Source organism: Physeter macrocephalus, chromosome 11 (assembly GCF_002837175.3).
Source record: "Physeter macrocephalus isolate SW-GA chromosome 11, ASM283717v5, whole genome shotgun sequence".
Classification (NCBI taxonomy): Eukaryota; Metazoa; Chordata; class Mammalia; order Artiodactyla; family Physeteridae; genus Physeter; species Physeter macrocephalus.
In genome coordinates, this window is record NC_041224.1 from 98,544,129 (window position 1) to 98,563,010 (window position 18,882).

The window sequence follows — 18,882 nt, forward strand, 5'->3', positions numbered from 1 at the left end:
GGCACATATATACAATGGAATATTACTCAGCCATAAAAAGAAATGAAATTGAGTTATTTGTAGTGAGGTGGATGGACCTAGAGACTCTCATACAGAGTGAAGTAAGTCAGAAAGAGAAAAACAAATACCGTATGCTAACACAAATATATGGAATCGAAAAAAAAAAAAAAAAGAAAGAAGGTTCTGAAGAACCTAGGTGCAGGACAGGAATAAAGACGTAGATGTAGAGAATGGACTTGAGGACACGGGGAGTGGGAAGGGTAAGCTGGGACGAAGTGAGAGAGTGACATGGCCATATATACACTACCAAATGTAAAATATGTAGGTAGTGGGAAGCAGCCGCATAGCACAGGGAGATCAGCTCAGTGCTTTGTGATCACCTAGAGGGGTGGGATAGGGAAGGTGGGAGGGAGACGCAAGAGGGAGGAGATATGGGGATATATGTATACGTATAGCTGATTCACTTTGTTATAAAGCAGAAATTAACACACCATTGTAAAGCAATTATACTCCAATAAAGATGTTTAACAAATAAATAAATAACGACGAGTCAGGCACATATAGAACTGTGGAGTCAGACAGCCTCGCTTCAGGTTCTGACCCTTCCACTTTTTGGCTCTGAGGAATTGGGCATTAATTAGAAGCACTCTCAACCCCAGTTGCCGCATCTGTAAAACAGTAATGATAATATTCTTTAGTGTTCTTTTAAAGTGTAGATGAGTTAATATGTGTAAAGTACTTAGCATGGTATTTGACTCAAAGCTCAACCCAAGATGTTATTATAATAAGTGACTTAAGGAACTTATTTCTTTATGAGAGACACAGAATGCACATAGATAACTGTGGTACAAGACACTATAGGTAAGAACAGTAGAAGGCTATGAGCAAAGTGCTGTGCTGGTTCAGAGGAGAGAGAGAAAGCACATCCAGAAGGAATATTAAGAAAGTTCATTTCTACAAGTGAGGGATAGGAGGAGGAAGAGAAACCAGTGAGTGAGGCAGAGGGGGTCAAGGCCCTGAGAAGGCTGCCATCACACAGCATGAGGTTGAAAACTGGTGGTCCGCAGGGCAAATTGGGTTCACAGGTAGGGTTCCTTTAGACTACTTAGGGTTTACAATTTTTTTTTTTAGCAAACATTTAAAAATTGGGTGAACTTATATAAAAATCCAAATTTCTAGTTTCTTTTGAAAAATTAGAACATCTGGCAAATTAGGCTTGAAGCCTTTTTGGCAAACTACAGGATTGAGCTAAGTAGCAACTGCTGCTTTCTATGGAGCACAAATTCTCCAGCTTGCTATGCCATCCTTCATGCCATATTGTATTGCCTACAATACATGGGCCTACTTCATGCATTTATGTAACTTGCGCAGCCCCTGCACAGGTCATCAAAATGTCTTTGAATTCCTGCTTATTTCACAAGAGATGGTGTGGTGGTTGATGTTGAGTATCCAGATTAATATGTGGCTTCACTCTGACCTGAAAGCAACTCATAGGATACTGGAGGATAGGATGTAAACATAGACCAGGTTGTGCCGTGACCGACCATACAAGGAAACCGGAAGTACCACAATATGGGAACCGATTTTATGAGAAGTACAGAAAACATATGCTGGGGGAGCACAGAGAAAGGAAAGGTTATATAATGAAGGAGTGATATTTTAAAAATTCCTTTGGAAGTTTTAAAATTTTGGTCAAGAAAATAGTTTCCCAAACAAGTCGAAACATGCAGGCTTTCTGACTTACCTGACTATGGCAACTCTAAGATGATAAACTAGTGGGCACGTAAGCCTGGGATGATAAATGTACCTGAGTCAGAATAATTTGAGGGACTCCAGAGAGGTGACTCAGATTAAGGAAGTATTGGTTGTTTGAAAGTGGCAGATAAGAAATCTTTTCCTTATGAGCTTGCTGATTACAATGTTCTCATGAGGTGCCCTCACTCTTAACTTCATAGCAATGTTTTAAAAGCAGCATTTGGCTTTTATATATCTGATTCTTTAGCGTAAAACAAAGCATGTGGTTACATTCAGAAGAAAGAATGGCATGTTACTGCTATTGCTGTAACGTGAGTAATGTCATGTGGTTGCAGTTTTACATCTGCTTTTTATTTTCATCTCATCTCAGCAAAAGAGAACTAATTGAAGCAATTTTTTTCTTAGGATCTGTGGTTTAACTGTGCATACCTTTCTGTATCCATCCCCTAACCCTCCAACAAATCAGGTAGTTCTTTCCACGTATTGTAAATCCCACCATAAAACTGAGTGATGTTCTATAATTTAGTTGCCGTATTTCTTATTTGCAGCTGTGTTAGATTTCAGCTTTCGCCAGAAATATCCAAGATATAGGAGTTATGTAAGCACTCAGTTTCGTAAATCCTTAGCAACTGGATTCAATAATAAATTCTATTCAGTTTGGCTCTTATAAAGAAGTGTAATTTATTCATCTCTCATGCAATCAGTCTTACTAAATCTAGAATTCCAGTTCATCATTAGATGTTGTTTTCCTGGTTGGGAGAGAGTCTTCAGAAATGGCTCTTATCGTCATTTCTTTGTTAAGTCAACTAGTTTAATTGACTATAAAAGTCCTTCTCACTTGATGTATTTTCTTGTTCTTAAAATATTGATTCAGTTGTATACGATTTGGTAAGACCAACAAAAATTAACAAACATTTGAGGAAAATTGTAGGTGTATTTATCTCTTTTCTTGCCAAGAGAATACCGACCAACAATTAACTGTGCTTTGGTCTCTTGTTTCAATGTTAGGTAAACTTGAGGAAATATAAAACATGGTTTGACATGTAATCTTGAAAGATGTTTTACTATTGAGTTCAGGGATTTGTAGAGTTCCAATAATGGCCATGCTGTTCACTTGACCTCAGATTACTTACTATGCTGGTCAAGGGCAGGAACTGAGGAATCTTTTATGTATGCTAGTCACAAGCACAGAAATCTTATTGACCATCTGTTCATTTCAAAAAACTATAGAAGTATGCCACAAGAGCATGGATTTCTAAATTGAGGAATAGACAGCAAGTTACTTCAGATGTCCTTGCCTCTGATGCTAACCTGGCAAACGTTCCCAACTAAATCTGGGGAATTCTTCTTGCCACCTGTGTTTTACAGATTACTTTGAAGTTTTTGTTTATATTTCTTGGTTCTTCTATGTTAAGCCTCCTGTGTAGTCAAGGTTTCTTTCATTTCATGGAAGTATTTCAAAATGATAAAAACAATCTGGCTGAAAGATTTTTTTCTTTACTTTTAGTACTGCCAGGCAAATGATCCATCTGATGCCAGGAAATAGCAGTAGCCTATGGAAAAGTATACCATTAGCTTGAAAACACAGGGCACGCTGGCTTTATTTAGGCAGGTTTGTGTTTTTCTGGCCCTTACCTCATGCCTTATTTTCATATCAGATAACTTATGGAGGCATGAGTAACTTCCTCTGTATTTGGCTTTTAGAAATGAGTTTACTTAGCTTCAAAGACACCTGTTGGCTCAGTCAACACCACAGATATTTTTTTAAGGATGAACTTAGAATCCCTTGGCAATCAATTAGTCAAATCAACAAATATCTCTTGACCTCAGGGTCTGTTCTCTTCTTGTCGCTCCTTAGATATTCTGTGCATATCATGGAGGCTTTTACTGAACTGAATTTTACTTTAACTGAATAAAAGCATTTCTGTATGACTCAGAAATATATAAACAATATGGATGGTCAGAGAATCTGCTCAAAACTTTCTACCAGAGGAAAGCAAGCTTCTTCTGCTGATCGGGAAAACAGATGGTACTGATTGGCACTTTGATGTGACAATAGAACCTCTCCTGGCACCACGGAGCTTCTTGAATGTACCAGTGAGCAATCTTGGCCAGAACCAGATTGCCTTTTCTTGCTCCCTCTTGGCCTCTGTTTTCATCACATGCTGTCCTTCAAATATTTGTACTATATGGTTATGCTATCAGAGACTGAGACTGAGGAAAGACGTTATATATCCTTGGATTTAATTGTGGAGAATTGCAGACTCATAAGCTTTCAGAGTTGAAAGAAACTTTCTCAGAAGAAATTGAGACCCAGAAAGAAAAAGTGACTTGCTCAAAAGTACCCAGCTGCTTATGTCAGCAGAACTGGGGCTAAAATCTCACCTTCAGGCCAGTATCTTTTGGGTACAGAGAGTCACATTGTCAAAGCAGAATGAAAATAGCCTTGGTAGAATAATTTTTTGTTTTCTTAAAAATAAGAAATGACTTTTTATGCTTATGAAATCATTACATGTTTACTGTAGAAATTCAGGAAATACAAAAACATCTAAGAAAAATAAGATAAAATCATCAAGGTTTTTATCATCAGGTTAAATTTCCTTCCAGTCTATTTCTCTGCAGGTACATGCACATACACACATACATACACAGTATACCAGTTAGAGTTCTGGGCAAGGAACAGAAAAAACACCCAACTTGGATTTTGAAGATAATGAGATGAAGGAACTATTTACATATTTAAAGGAGCCAGTAAGAGATGTTGGGACACTTAGGACTAGCAACAGTGGGTAGGGAGAAGAAAAAGTGTATTGGAGCTTAGGGTGAGCTAGAGCTGTGGTAGAAGAATCTTCCAGGGTAGCTTCCTTGCCCCTTGTACCTATATAGTTATGACATGGACTGCAGCAAAAACTCCCATTGAAGAGGGATACCTGACACTGCTCTGCTGTGTTTCCTGTCTTACATCCTTCTGAGTAGACTGGCTCCAAGTGTGGCCTCTGTTTGCTTTTGAACATGAATATTCAGTTGAATCTAAGAAAAATCCCCTTAATGGGCACCTCAGGGATACATTGCTGCCCAAACCATAATGCCAAAGCAGTGTGGGGAAGGGGAAGATACCCCAAACTCTTCTTCCTGTGCTCCAATCTCCTAACACTCCTCCCCTCTCATTGACTAAACCTAACCACAAGACAGAGGTCAGGGAGAAAGAGTAATTGTCCCAGCTTGCATCAGATGTTCATGACAGTTTATCATTCTTGTCTCTGTGGGCATTTGGCTCTGTGCATGAAGCTGTTCTGAACATTCATATACAAAGTTTGTGTCGTACATTTTCATTTCTCTTGGATAGATTCACAGGAGTGGAACTTCTGAGTCACAGGATAGACAAACATTTAACTTTTTTTTTTTCATTTTTATTTCTTTTTATTAAGACTAAGAAAATGAACAGGAAATATTGACACCCAGGAACATGAAGGCTTTGGCTGGTGTGTGTTTGTTTTGTTTTTTTAACATCTTTATTGGAGTATAATTGCTTTACAATGTTGTGTTTTTATTAAACTCTGGTCATGCTATTTTTGCAAAAATGTCTTTTTTTTTTTTTTTTTTTGCGGTACGCGGGCCTCTCACTGCTGTGGCCTCTCCCGTTGCGGAGCACAGGCTCCGGACGCGCAGGCTCAGCGGCCATGGCTCACGGGCCCAGCTGCTCCGCGGCATGTGGGATCTTCCCAGACTGGGGCATGAACCTGTGTCCCCTGCATCGGCAGGCGCACTCTCAACCACTGTGCCACAAGGGAAGACCTTTTTTATTTTTTAGATTCCATATATATATGTGTTAGCATATGGTATTTGTTTTTCTCTTTCTGACTTACTTCACTCTGTACGACAGACTCTAGGTCCATCCACCTCACTACAAATAACTCAATTTCGTTTCTTTTTTTTATGGCTGAGTAATATTCCATTGCATGTATGTGCCACATCTTCTTCATCCATTCATCTGTCAATGGACACTTAGGTTCCTTCCATGTCCTGGCTATTGTAAATAGTGCTGCAATGAATACTGTGGTACATGACTCTTTTTGAGTTATGGTTTTCTCCGGGTATATGCCCAGTAGTGGGATTGCTGGGTCGTATGGTAGTTCTAGTTTTAGTTTTTTAAAGAACTTCCATACTGTTCTCTATAGTGGCTGTATCAATTTACTTGGAGAAATGTCTATTTAGGTCTTCTGCCCATTTTTGGATTGGGTTGTTTGTTTGTTTTTGATATTGAGCTACATGAACAAACATTTAACTTTTTAAGAAACTGTCAAACAGTTTTCCAAAGCAGTTGTGCCATTGTATACTGACACCAACAACATGTGAGAGTTTGCTTTTTCTGTACTTCTCCAACGTTTAATTTTAACAAACATTTCCATGTGGGTCATTCTAGTGGCTGGTGATACCTCATTGGGATTTTAATTTGCATTTCCCTGATGACTTAATGATGTCGAGGACTTTTTCATGTGCTTATTTATCACTTATGTTATCTTCTTTTATAAAATATCTGTTCAAGTCATTTTAGAACTGGATTTTTAAATATTATTGATTCTTAGTGAACTAAGTGAACTGTGTGAACTTAGTGAACTGTGTGAGTTCCTTGTATATACTGGATACAAGTCCTGTGTCAGATTTGTGTGTTATATTTTTCTCTCTGTCTGTGGCTTTTCTATTTTCTTAGTGGTGGCTTTGGATAAGTAAAATTAAAAAATATTGATGAAGTCTGGTTTACAAATTTTTTCTTTCCGTTTTTCTTTTTTTCGCCTAGCCAATGATTTAGAAAAACATAGTTGTAGATTATTTAAAATGTCCTTTTTAAAAAAAAAGATTTCTATTTAAAAATGAAATACAGTTTGAGTGTTTTTCAGGTCACTATCTTCCATAGACTGGATGTGTGCTTACCAAATTCATATGTTGGAATCTAATCCCCAGTGTGATTGTGTTTGGAGGGGAGGCCTTTGGGAGTAATTTGATCATGGGGATGGAGCCCTCATAAATGGGTTAAGTGCCCTTATAAAAGAAACCCAAAGAGCTTCTTTGTCCTTTTTATTATGTGAGGGCACAGCCAGAAGATGGCCACTTAGGAACTAGGAAGCAGGCCTTCACTAGATACAGAATCGGCTTGAGCCTTGATCTTGGACTTCCAAGCCTTCAGAACTGTCAGAAATACATGTCTGTTGCTTATAAGCCACCCAGTCTGGTATTCTGTAATAGCAGCTCAAACAGACTGAGACAATGTGTATCGTACTTCAAAGTGGGCCATAAAATACTGGATGCTTAGAGCTGCAAGGAGACCTTGATACCATCTATTCCAAACTCCTCCCTAACATTAGGTTTCCTTCTTAAAGATATTGCCGATCATAATTCACCCTCTGGTTGCTTCTAGAGATTGAGGGCTATAGAAGTGAGTCCCCTTTTGGGGAAAATAAGATGTAAAAGAGTCACTTCTTGAAATTGAGATACTCTTTTAATAGTCTCCTCAGTAGAATTTTTTTTTTTTTTTTTTTTTTTTTTTTGGCGGTACGTGGGCCTGTCACTGCTGTGGCCTCTCCCGTTGCGGAGCACAGTCTCCGGACACGCAGGCTCAGCGGCCATGGCTCACGGGCCCAGCTGCTCCGCGGCATGTGGGATCTTCCCGGACCGGGGCACGAACCCGTGTCCTGTGCATTGGCAGGCGGACTCTCAACCACTGCGCCACCAGGGAAGCCCCTCCTCAGTAGAATTTTATACAATATTTCATTGGTGTGATCACTGAGAATCAAAATTACAGTCTATTGGCCAGTGCTTATCCAGCTTCAAGATTGTAGTTTGTGTTGGGATACAAGGTGGGACCAGTCCGGGTCCATATCTGGGCCGTGACAGTGTGGTAAGTGCAGTGAGGGAACATGCGGCATGACTGCAGAATAATTGCCCTTCCTGGGTATGTCAGGGAATATTTTATAGTGAAAATGTGTTTGTGCTGAGCTCAAAAAGAGTAGGAGTCTCTATGAGGAGTTGGAAGGAGGAGGCATAGAGAGTGGAGAACTAGCAGTGGTGAATATTGCCGAGGCTTTGGGTCAGAGACCCAAGTAATGGGAGATGAGCCTGAAAGGCCGGGAAGGGGTGAGAACTTTGCACTTTAAGTTGATAGTTCTCAAATTTTCGAGCAGTTGTGCTTCAGGTCAGTCCTCAGTCCTTACCTATTGAGTCAGGGTCTCCAGGGTGGAGGCTGGGCCTTTGAATGTTTTCACAGACTCTGTATGTGAGACTGAAGCCCACTGGAGTTTGAAAACTACTAGTTGAAGTGAATGATGAAGCAGTGAGAAAGAGAGAAGGGCCTTGATTAAAGAGGTATTAGAAGTGAAAACGGTGACTATTCTTGATCAACTCTATGTAAGGAATGAGAATGTGGGAGGATTCTGCTTAAGCAACTTTAAAAATGTCATTTATATTAGTTACCTCATAGCAGCACAGAGTAGGAAATCTGTGGAGGAAATGTAGGAAGTTTAGTTATAGATACAGGGCCAGCTTACTGTCAAGAAATACCCATTTAAATCACCTAGAAATAATACTAACTTTGGGAGGATATGGTTCTGTCAATTCAAATATTGCTGATAATAATGAGATGCTTTCCTTATATAGTGCTTATTCTTTTCAAAGGACTTATTCAGCTCATATATATATTTTTTTAATTAATTAATTAATTTGGCTGCGTTGGGTCTCCATTGCTGCGCGCCGGCTATCTCTAGTTGCGGCGAGCGGGGACTACTCTTCGTTGCGGTGCATGGGCTTCTCATTGCGGTGGCTTCTCTTGTTGCGGAGCACGAGCTCTAGGCGTGCAGGCTTCAGTAGTTGTGGCACGTGGGCTCAGTGCAGGCTCTAGAGCGCAGGCTCAGTAACTGTGGCACACGGGCTTAGCTGCTCCGCGGCATGTGGGATCTTCCCGGACCAGGGCTTGAACCTGTGTCCCCTGCATTGGCAGGCGGATTCTTAACCACTGTGCCACCAGGGAAGTCCCTCATATTTGTTAGGTACTAAGATTTGCTGCATGCCTGCGATGTACTGTGATGACTTTTGGGCTAGATATTATTATTATCATTTTGCTGATGAAACTGAAGTTCAGAGAGGTTCATTGATTCCCCTAAGGCCATCTCAGTCAGGAACCAGGTAGAGCCAGGGTTCAAAACTCCGGACTTTACCAAGCTCAATTCTCTTTTCACTGTTACATAGCTGCCTCTCATAACATAGATGGGCATTTTCTTTTTTTAATTTATGTATGATGAACTTGAAGTCCAGAAAAACTGATTTGCCTAAGATTCCAAGCTGATAAGTACAGAGCAGGGATCAGAGCCGAGGTCCCTGCTTCCCAGCCACTGCTCTTTTCACTCTAACTTCCTGCTTTCCAGGTGATTGAGTTTATTTCCTTACTTGTTTAGTATAGTTGGACCTTTTCTCCCTCAAGTAGGAAGAGTTTAGAGAATTATAAATATTGAAGGGAAGAAATACTGTTTGAGAAGCAAAGCCAGCATTCAAGGCTCAGTTGCTCTGGAACAATGTGTGATGGCATAGTTTCAGCCTGTGCATGAAATTTTTTTTTTTTTTAATTAGGAACCTGACCTTAATGGTGATGATAGAAATACAGAAATAACTCCACGAGAAAAGGTACTTCGGAATACCAAAGAGCAACGAGATCGGCAGAATCGGTTGAGAGAGATAGATGAAAAGCTAAGAAAGATGAAGGAAAATGTGGTAAATCTTTTTTTATTTAAAGTAACCAGTGATTGTGTTAAAAATGTTCCAATGTTCTTTGACTGATTTATGACTGTTTTTATGTGTTACATCAGGCAAGAAAGCTAACATGGGTATTTGTGAGTAAGGATTTGAATAAAGGCTAAAAGTAGAACTCATAGAACTTAAAGTAGTATTATAATTAATTTATATGATATAATAAACCTGTGAAAGGTGATCTGAAGTCAGAATAATCATCCATATGCCTAATATTCTGTGTCTGAAAGACATATGTTCTTTGTGTGGAAAAATTTGGTACTTATTCTCTATAAAATCATCTTTATATGTTGGTCTTAAAGCTTAAATACTCCCATTTTTGGTTCATAATTCATAATATATTATTACTCAATATTAATACATTCGAAAATCCATCTTGAGCCTATTTCATGTTTTAATTGCTTGCCATTTAAAGACGTATTATTGCTGATGAGCGAAAACTCTCAAATCAACTAAATTGTGAGCTGGTTGATATTCTGAACCTATTAGAAATGCTCTATAATATTATGATTTTCCAGCTACCCAGAGAATGTTTCTAAATTTTGGCTACATATTTAATTTTGGCGTTTACCTAAAATTAAACATGATGAGGCTGACCTTGTGATTCTACCTACATCCTCTCTCCTTGGGCTGGTCTTATCATAATTGCAGTCCCTACTTTCTGTCTCCTACTAAATCCTGTTCTCTTCCATGATGTTCAGGCCTCATGAAGTTTTAACCAGTACTTATGATTTGTGGCCATATCTGACCACTGTTCCTTATGACTCTTTGAAAATCTTTTCTTTCTTGTCCCTACTTGTATCACCCTTCTCTCAGCATTGTCACCTCCTGTGCAGCTGCTTATAACCTGATCACTCTCTTCTCTTATTATTCCATTTTGTATGCTGCCCCATGAGAGTTAGCATCAGGTAAGTACTTTTGATTAAATTCTGGTCTCCTCAGAGCTCTCTACGAGTGTTCCATCATTCCTGACTGAGGTTCTTCACCCCTCATGGTCACGTCCAGCTGAATTGCTCTTCCCATTTGCCAGCCATGGACAACAGCACTGACTTGGACCTAAAGGGTATCTAGGTCTACCTAACGAGAGTCAGGCAACAGATCTAGAGGGAATAAATGCATTTTGCTTCTCTTTATCATTCATTTTTGCTTACTTTTCATGGGAAATTTAATGGAATTATATTTCAGGGAGACCTCTATTCTTATTTTCTCAGGGTTTTTTTTTTTTTTTTTTCTCCTTGAGTGTGATGATATCGGGAAGAAGTAAAAGAAGTAGGAATGGTTAGGAAGTGCATAGGGGTTCTTTGCCCTTGGCCAGTAGTTATGGGGTGGTTGGTGAGGCATTGAAAACTTGATGTGGTAAATACAATGTTTGTGGTTTGACTGGTTTTGAAAACTGTTGGCACTTCTCATCCCAGACCTACCAATCCCAGGTAGGCAAAGCCTGTCATTCTCCATAACTCAGTTCTTCTGATTTCTGATCATTTGTCCTATGCCTTGGACACGTATCCATTCTTTTCTACCATGTCTCTATAAATTATTTAATTTTTGGCTCAAAAGCTGGGTCCTTTAGAAAATCTTACATTTTATTCCAGTGTCATATGATGGTTGGCTAGACTTAAAGAGATATGATAAATATCAAGAGTTGGTTGTTGTCTAAGTGGAAAAGAATAATATAAATACAGAAGAGCAAAAAAACAAAAAAGTAGAGAAGAACAATTGTGTATCAACTATGTGCCAGGCACTGTTGCAAATAGTTTAGAATTTATTGACTTACCTAATCTTTATAACCACTCTATGAGGTAAACACTACTATCCTCATTTTATGGATGATGAGATGGAGACACAGAGAGGTTGAGTAACTTCCTCAGCATTGTAGAGCTAGTGAGAGGAAGAGATAGGGGTTAAATGATTAGCTTTTAACAGCCATGCTATACTGCCTTTCTGGTACTTACTGGCTTTTCTTTTCTGATTAATATTGTCTTTTCGTTAAAGTGTGGTAAATTTGTTATAACCAATAATATTCATTGGCAAATGTTTGGAATCCCTTGTATAAATGATAATTCCACATTTTTGTGTGTCAACACTTTCAGAAACTGGTATCTGGTAGACACAGGCCCATGAGTAATGATCTGTATTGTCTTTATGTTTTAATTGCTTATTGTTTCATAATGGCCTATGGAATAGACTGTGTACTGTGTGTGTACTTTTGAGGGATGATCCTGTGTCTGCTTCAAACTCTGTAAAGCCCTTTGTACCTCATAGAATTCTAGGTACTTTGTGGATGGGAAATCTGGAGACCCCAGTCTTTGTTTCAGTGGTGTCAGTAGCCTGCTCTGTTACCTTGAATAAGTCACTCAGTCTCTTAGACACTTAGTTTTATAACTTTAAAATCAAGGGAGTGAGGCTAGATGACCTCTGTCCTTTTGCTTGTGATTCTTGGCGTACTTATTTTTGGTGAGAGATGGTGTTACTTATAGTATCTAAGGCTCATTTTGTGTGCTTCCTATATATTTAGTATTAATTGGTTGAAATCTTCTGTTGAAAGTTACTTTTGGAAATTTAGTAACACTTTTCAGGAGAATATGACATTGTCTTTTATATATATAGAAAAGTTAGCCTGTTGCCTACAGACCAAAGACTATGTTTTCTGAATGATATAGCTTCTAGAAACAGCTAATTTTGTCTTATTCTCCCTATGGCAATGGAATATTGTTTCCAGATCAATGATTTGGGTGAAAAAAGTAATCTGTGGCCATTGAATTGGTGATTAAAGGATCAAATCTAAATACAACTACTCTTAGGGATAGAAGGAGGAAAGAGTGAGCTAAGGGGCAATGCAGGAGCCCTGTGGGGTGCTCCTGGAGCCACCTGGGTCCCAGGATTGATTTGTGAGTAAAGGCTGGAAAAGTGACTTAATCCTATGTTTCCGATGGTAGCCTGAGGCTGTGGATGCACATTTGTGTTGGTCAAGATTGGTGGAGGAAGTGGGATTTGATTTAATCTGGAGGTGGTGGTGGTATTGGTATCAGTGGATCCTGCTTTTAGGAGCTAGGGGAAGTAGGCACAATGAAATGCAGGTGAGGCTCAAAATATACTATGAAATTCAGTGGGCATGCAGGGGCCTGAGCACCAGCTGCATAAGTAGAGGCAGAATGAGTAATGGCTACTAGAAGCAGCATATGTGAAACAAATCTTTTGGATTCACTCAGAATGAGTCAGCTCTATAATGTAGCTGCTGTACTACACATGAAGGAAGAGGTGAGCAAAGCTGATCATACTTGGATAGTAGAGGGACAAGGATAAAGAAGATATGAAAACCAGCTCATGTGAAGGGTTGTTGAGGAGGCTGAGTGTGTTTATTCAGCCTGGTGAAGAAAAGACATGCGTGTGTGTATGTGTGAGAGTGTGTGTGTGTGTGTGTGTGTGTGTGTGTGTGTGTGTGTTGTGGGGAAGGAGGGGATGGATGGTTTGGTAGAAAAATCACTCATGAAAACTTCCCGAAGAGATTTGAAGGACTAACATTTGAAGTATTATTTTTATTCTTTATAGTATAAGGAAAAAACCATGGTGATTGGGAAGCCACAAAGCAACAGATTTCTACTAAATACTAAGGAAGAAAGTTAGGTTGATCTCAGTGAGAGTGATCTTTCAGGGGCAAGGATTTCAAATTAGGCTGGAGTGACACTTGCTAGGTAGCTGTAGGGAGGGTTTAAGTATTAAGTCCCATTCCTGGGCACATGTCTGGAAAAGATGAAAACTCTAATTTGAAAAGATACACGCACCCCAATGTTCATAGTGCACTATTTACAATAGCCAAGACATGGAAGCAGCTTAAATGTCCATCAACAGATGAATAGGTAAAGAAGATGCAGTACATATATACAATGGAATATTACTCAGCTGTGAAAAAGAATGAAATAATGCCATTTGGAGCAATATGGATGGACCTAAAGATTATCATCCTAAATAAGTAAGTATTAGTCAGAAGTAATATTAGTTAATATTAATTTGTAATATTAGTAATTAAGAAGTATTAGTCTGAAGTAAGTCAGACAGAGAAAGACAAATATCATATGATATTACTTACATGTGGAATCTAAAAAATGATACGAAGGAACTTATTTACAAAACAGAACTAGACTCACAGACAGAGAAAACAAACTATGGGGAAAGGGAGGAGGGAGGGTGGTATAAATTAGGAGTTTGGGATTAACGTATACACACTACTATATATAAAATAGATAAACAACAAGGACCTACTGTATAGTACAGGGAACTATATTCAGTATCTTGTAATAAGCTATAATGGAAAAGAATCTGAAAAAGAATATATATATATAATATATTATATATATATATGAATCATTTTGTTGTACACCTGAAACTAACACAACATTATAAACCAGCTATACTCCAATAAAAAAAAAAAGTGGCTGGATGGTAGGTCAGTTTCTCCAGCACAAGTAGGCAGCTTGTGTGTGCTGAGCATGTGAAGGTGCTGTGCTTTGAGCTGTTTTTCACATGTTGGGGGAGGATTTGTGCTGAGCCATTCACCTCTCACCTAGTTGGTTCCCATGGGGTTAGGAGTATTGGTTTTGACCATGATCTGTCAGGCTAACTACTTGTGTGGAGATAATTTGAGATAATAGAATTAAGAGAAAATGGAAGTAGCCATATTCATAGAGTAGGCAACAAACCCCACAAATACCCTCTCCATCATTTGCCATGCAGTACCCTCTGGTACCTCTAATCCCATCTAGCTCTGAGAGTCACTTTCCCTTGTTTTGGTGCTCTATAGGCTTCTCTGCCCACTCAGTCTTCTAACCCCACTCTGCTTAATATTACCTCCCTGGGTTATAGTTCCGTTATGTAAGCTTCTATACATGGGACATAGTGGTTAAGAGCCAAACTGCTTGGGTTTGAATCTCAACTCTGTACTTACTATCTGTGTGACCTTGGGCAGGTCTCCTGACCTCTCTGTGCTTCAGTTCCTAGATCTGAAAAATGGGGAGAGTTGTAATTAATACCTACCTCATAGGCTGATATGAAGATTAAATTAGGTAACATACATAAAGTGTTTTGAACAGGGTCTGACACATTTTAAGTGCTATGTAAATTGCACTTAAATTGTTATTATTGTTGTTATTAACATTATTAATATGGCATTTACATAAGCTTGTTTCTATGATAAGGAAGGGGAAGGGTGTAGTATAGAGGATGAAATTGAAGACAGAGGGATAAGCCTTGGAGAAGAATCAAGATGCCCTTTTCCTGACTCAGGATGAAAGAAAGGAAGGATGGCCTAGAAGGGCAGGTTCAGAGATGAAGAGAAGGTGAGACAGGTCATGCCTGAATGTTCTCTATTTACTCTGTAAATTAGAGGTCAAGCCATATGATCAGAATGAGAGGTAGAGTGGGGATAGGGCCTTGAAGCAGGGTAGGAAAGGACGGGAATAGACCTTGTGAAGGTGAGAAAGAAACAGTGGTAAACAGACTGCCCAGCTGAGGCTGGAAACCCCTGCTATAAAATGGTGCCAGCCAGTAAGGCTTGGAGTCTTCTCTGACGGCCCTCAGCAGTCCACCAAAAATGGAGAAAATGGGTTGTGAGTTGAGGCAGGGATGAGAAGAGGTTGGGTGTTTGCAGTGGAAGATCAAAGAGGCAAGGGAATTTGTGGTACGTATGAGACCATAACTAAAATTAAAAAAAGAACAAATGTGATATGTATACCCCAGATAGCAGCTGGGACCCCTTTGCCCTTCTTTAACCTGGTTTCATAACATATATACCATAATAGAATCCCATACTGCCATCAAAAGAATGAGGTAGATCTGTGTAACTTGGAAAGATGTCTGTGATATCATATTAAGGAAAAAGTACCTTTTGCATAAGACAATGATCAGTATTATACCATTTTTATAAACAAAAAAATTCATAGAAAAATCCTGGAACATATGTACCAAATGCTTAAGAGTGCTTACTTTTAGTGGGGATAGGATGGATGGGGAGGTGAAAAAGGAAATTCACTTTTTATAACATACTCTATTTAAAGGGAAAAGTGTGTTGGGATTATGGGTGATATTTATATTATTTCTCATACTTTTCTTTATCTTCTAACTTTCAGTAATATACATGTATTGCATTTGTAAACAGAATTAATGTTTAAAAATATGGAATGCATTGATGCATACAAAAGATTGCTACTTATTGTCTCTCAGTAAGTGGTGTTTATGCATTTAGAAAAATAGAGTGGGTCACAAGGAATAATGTTTAGCTTCACCAGACCAGTGATTAAAATTCATATTCAAGCAACGTTTAGGCACTATGTACATTTACCAGACCAGCAAAAACAATGAAAAATGTGATATAATTATATGTTAGTAGGAGAGGTGCGGACAGTGATATGTGAACATTATTGGTAGCTCTTTATATTGGTTATCTTTCCCTCTGGAAAGCAATTGGTCAATTGTTATAGCAACAGCTCTTACACTTTTTATGTTTTTGACCTGCTTAATTCCAAAGAATATTTTAGGAATATTTCCAAAGAAATAACACCCAAGCAAAACCAAACCAAACCAAACCAAACAAGAAACAACTTAAATGCTCTCAAATAGAATGTCAAAGCATTTATAGCATCTTAACCCATTTAATACTATGATGGGATAATAAAAATGACAAGTATATGAATTTTTGTCAAGAAAGGACTTTTAATTGGGAATGAGTGATACAAAACATAAAAATAAAAATTCTAGATAGATTCTAAGTATCAACTATAACTATGTAATGTATTTATGTATATATACTGACAACAACCTGAAGGGAAGTAGAATATGTATTAATAGCTTAGCTTTATTTTTCTACTTTCTATTAAAATTCCTTTATTCCTAAAGAAAGGGGAGTCATAATTGAGGCAATTCTATTATTTCCTTGTTTTATTTATACACATTTTAATCCTTTAGTGTAATGATGAACTTTTTGTAAAGAAATGTAAAGAAATAATAATTCATGTTTGGTCTAATTTTTCTGAGGTATTGAGTATTCCATTGTGATAATAAAACTAAGGGGATTTAAAAAAAAAAAAAGAACATCTTTAACTTCTAGGATTAGGTAAAAATGCCATTAATGAAGTTGCATAATAATTCTAGCTTTCACAAATCAAAAGAATTCAATTTTAGTTTTTGCATTTTCCAAGGAAGAATCGTCAATATGATCTATCTCATTGACTCCTTTAATGATAAAATATTTTCAAAGATGTTTTTTCAGCATTGGTGGGAAAAGCTTTCCACGGTTCCATTCATTCTGAATGCACTGACCGTACTTTTTAGGTCTTTATTGATTCTCTTCTCTCTTTTTGATTCTCTGTTTGAACTTAATTCATTTTTTTCATCATTTGAAGTCTCTACTATTTTTTTTCTACATTCTTTCCCTTTTCGGTTTCCTGGAAACTACTGAGCTTGGCCTTGTTTGGTGAACTGCATTGTCATGATTGCATCAAAATGTTTAGCACTTGAAGCCTGTTGCTGAGCATTGTGGATAAGAATGTGGTTCACAAAGGATGATAAATCCTTGTGTTCTGATTCTTATTTTGGCATGCTCTTGCCATTTAACCTAGTATAAGAATACATGGACCCCAATCAGAAGACTGGAGGGTTTCTTCTGCTCAGTGAATGGATGGAGGGTCTACCTTCAATTGCTAAACATGCCATAGAATTGGAATTGTAGAATGTGAGAGCTGAAGGGGCCTTAGAGGTCACTTGAGCCAGTTCCATGGATGAGAAACCAAAGTCTTGAACAGCTAAATGATTTTTCAAGGACTCACAATTAGTTATTGATAGACTTGGGCCAATCCCCAATTCTTTTGACACTTCAACCTGTGGATGTTTCATTAAATCCAACCTCTCTAGGTCACACCTGTATAGTTCAGACAATTTTCAGCTAAGATTTGGGGCTACTCACAAATGTGGGCTTTATTCTAAAACTGTTAAGCTGTTACTAACTGTTACACATCTTTTCCAAATTCAACAGAACTCCAAACAAACCTGACATGTTTGTGGTTAAACTGGAAGACTAACTAGTATCCCTTAGTTTTCATACGTTAACTAAGGCCTGAGTTGGAAAAGTAATTGTACTCTTTCTTTGGTGCCATTGTTCAGAACTGTAGGAGTTATTTAATCTTATTTTTTCATTTGTAACAGCTTTTAGGAAGCTGGATAAAATAACATTGACACCTAAAATTGGTATTTTTTTATAGAGTATACAAAGACCTCTTTGTTTTTCTTCTGTAGGTGATGGCAGGTGTGTGCAATAATGATGAAAAATATTTGGTTGTGAAATTTTGAGAGTGAGATTTACACATTGATAGGTAAACAGACCTTACAAAATTTGTTCTCTTAGTCATAGGCAAAGAAACACATTTTTAAACAAGTAAGTAGAACATTAAAATTTCACATGTATGTGTATATATGTATAATTTGATGCAGAAGTTTGACAAAACTTCTTGCAACTGAATAGTATCATTTAATGGTTGAGAAACAGCATGTAGCAGTTACAGATACATGGCTGGTATTCAGGAGTTATTGTGGAATGAATAAATGAGCCAGTAACCTTTTAAAAGTTATTGGTTACATGTGACATTTGAATATAGTGTAGGATAAATTGAAAACACAGCTATAGTGCTTTGGGAATAAGATGTTAAGGATAATTAGATGTTTTTTTATTGACTTATTTTGTTTCCACTATCATTTTTAATCCATTTATAAAATATGTTAGGAGATTTCAGTTTTAAATCCAATTTGGAACAAAAGGAGATATAAATATACCTTGTATTCTGCTTACACGATAAAAATGTTTTTATGAGTATTAAGGATATTTTCTTCTGGATTATGATTCTTCACATGTATTATGATAATGCGGACCTGATATTGTTGTTGGGTGTGGTATTGGGCTGTTTCTGAATGATAATGTGCCATATCTTGAAAGTCATCTTCAAAATGAAAATTTTGATGGCAATTTTGTTTCATAATACTACTTGTTTTTCCTTAAAGCTTTATTGTTGAGCAGAGGCTCTAGAAATATATAATAAAGCTAGTTAGATTTTAGCATAACTCAAATTTTGCTCTTTGAATTGATTTTCAGAGTTCACTGGTTGAGGCCATGTGCCATGGATGTGATTACCTGGAACAAGTGCATGGACATGCTTCAAGAAATAAGCAAATAATAGCACAATGAAAAATATAATTAATATAATTATATAAAGTAAAAAGTATTATAAAAATTATAATGGATATACATAAAACACATTTAACCATTATAGCATTTATCAACATAAAATTAGA

The 18,882-nt window shown here is 37.7% G+C and overlaps 1 protein-coding gene across 5 annotated transcripts in view; it reads left to right on the forward strand.

Moving 5' to 3' along the window:
* FSIP1 (fibrous sheath interacting protein 1) overlaps positions 1 to 18,882 on the forward strand; it is a 199,153-nt gene that overhangs the window by 62,743 nt on the left and 117,528 nt on the right. For all 5 annotated transcript variants that reach the window (XM_024132750.3, XM_024132745.3, XM_055088327.1 and 2 more), the window contains exon 10: positions 9,373 to 9,513. In XM_024132750.3, the coding sequence (XP_023988518.1) occupies positions 9,373 to 9,513 (141 nt within the window). The remainder of the gene's footprint in view (positions 1 to 9,372; positions 9,514 to 18,882) is intronic.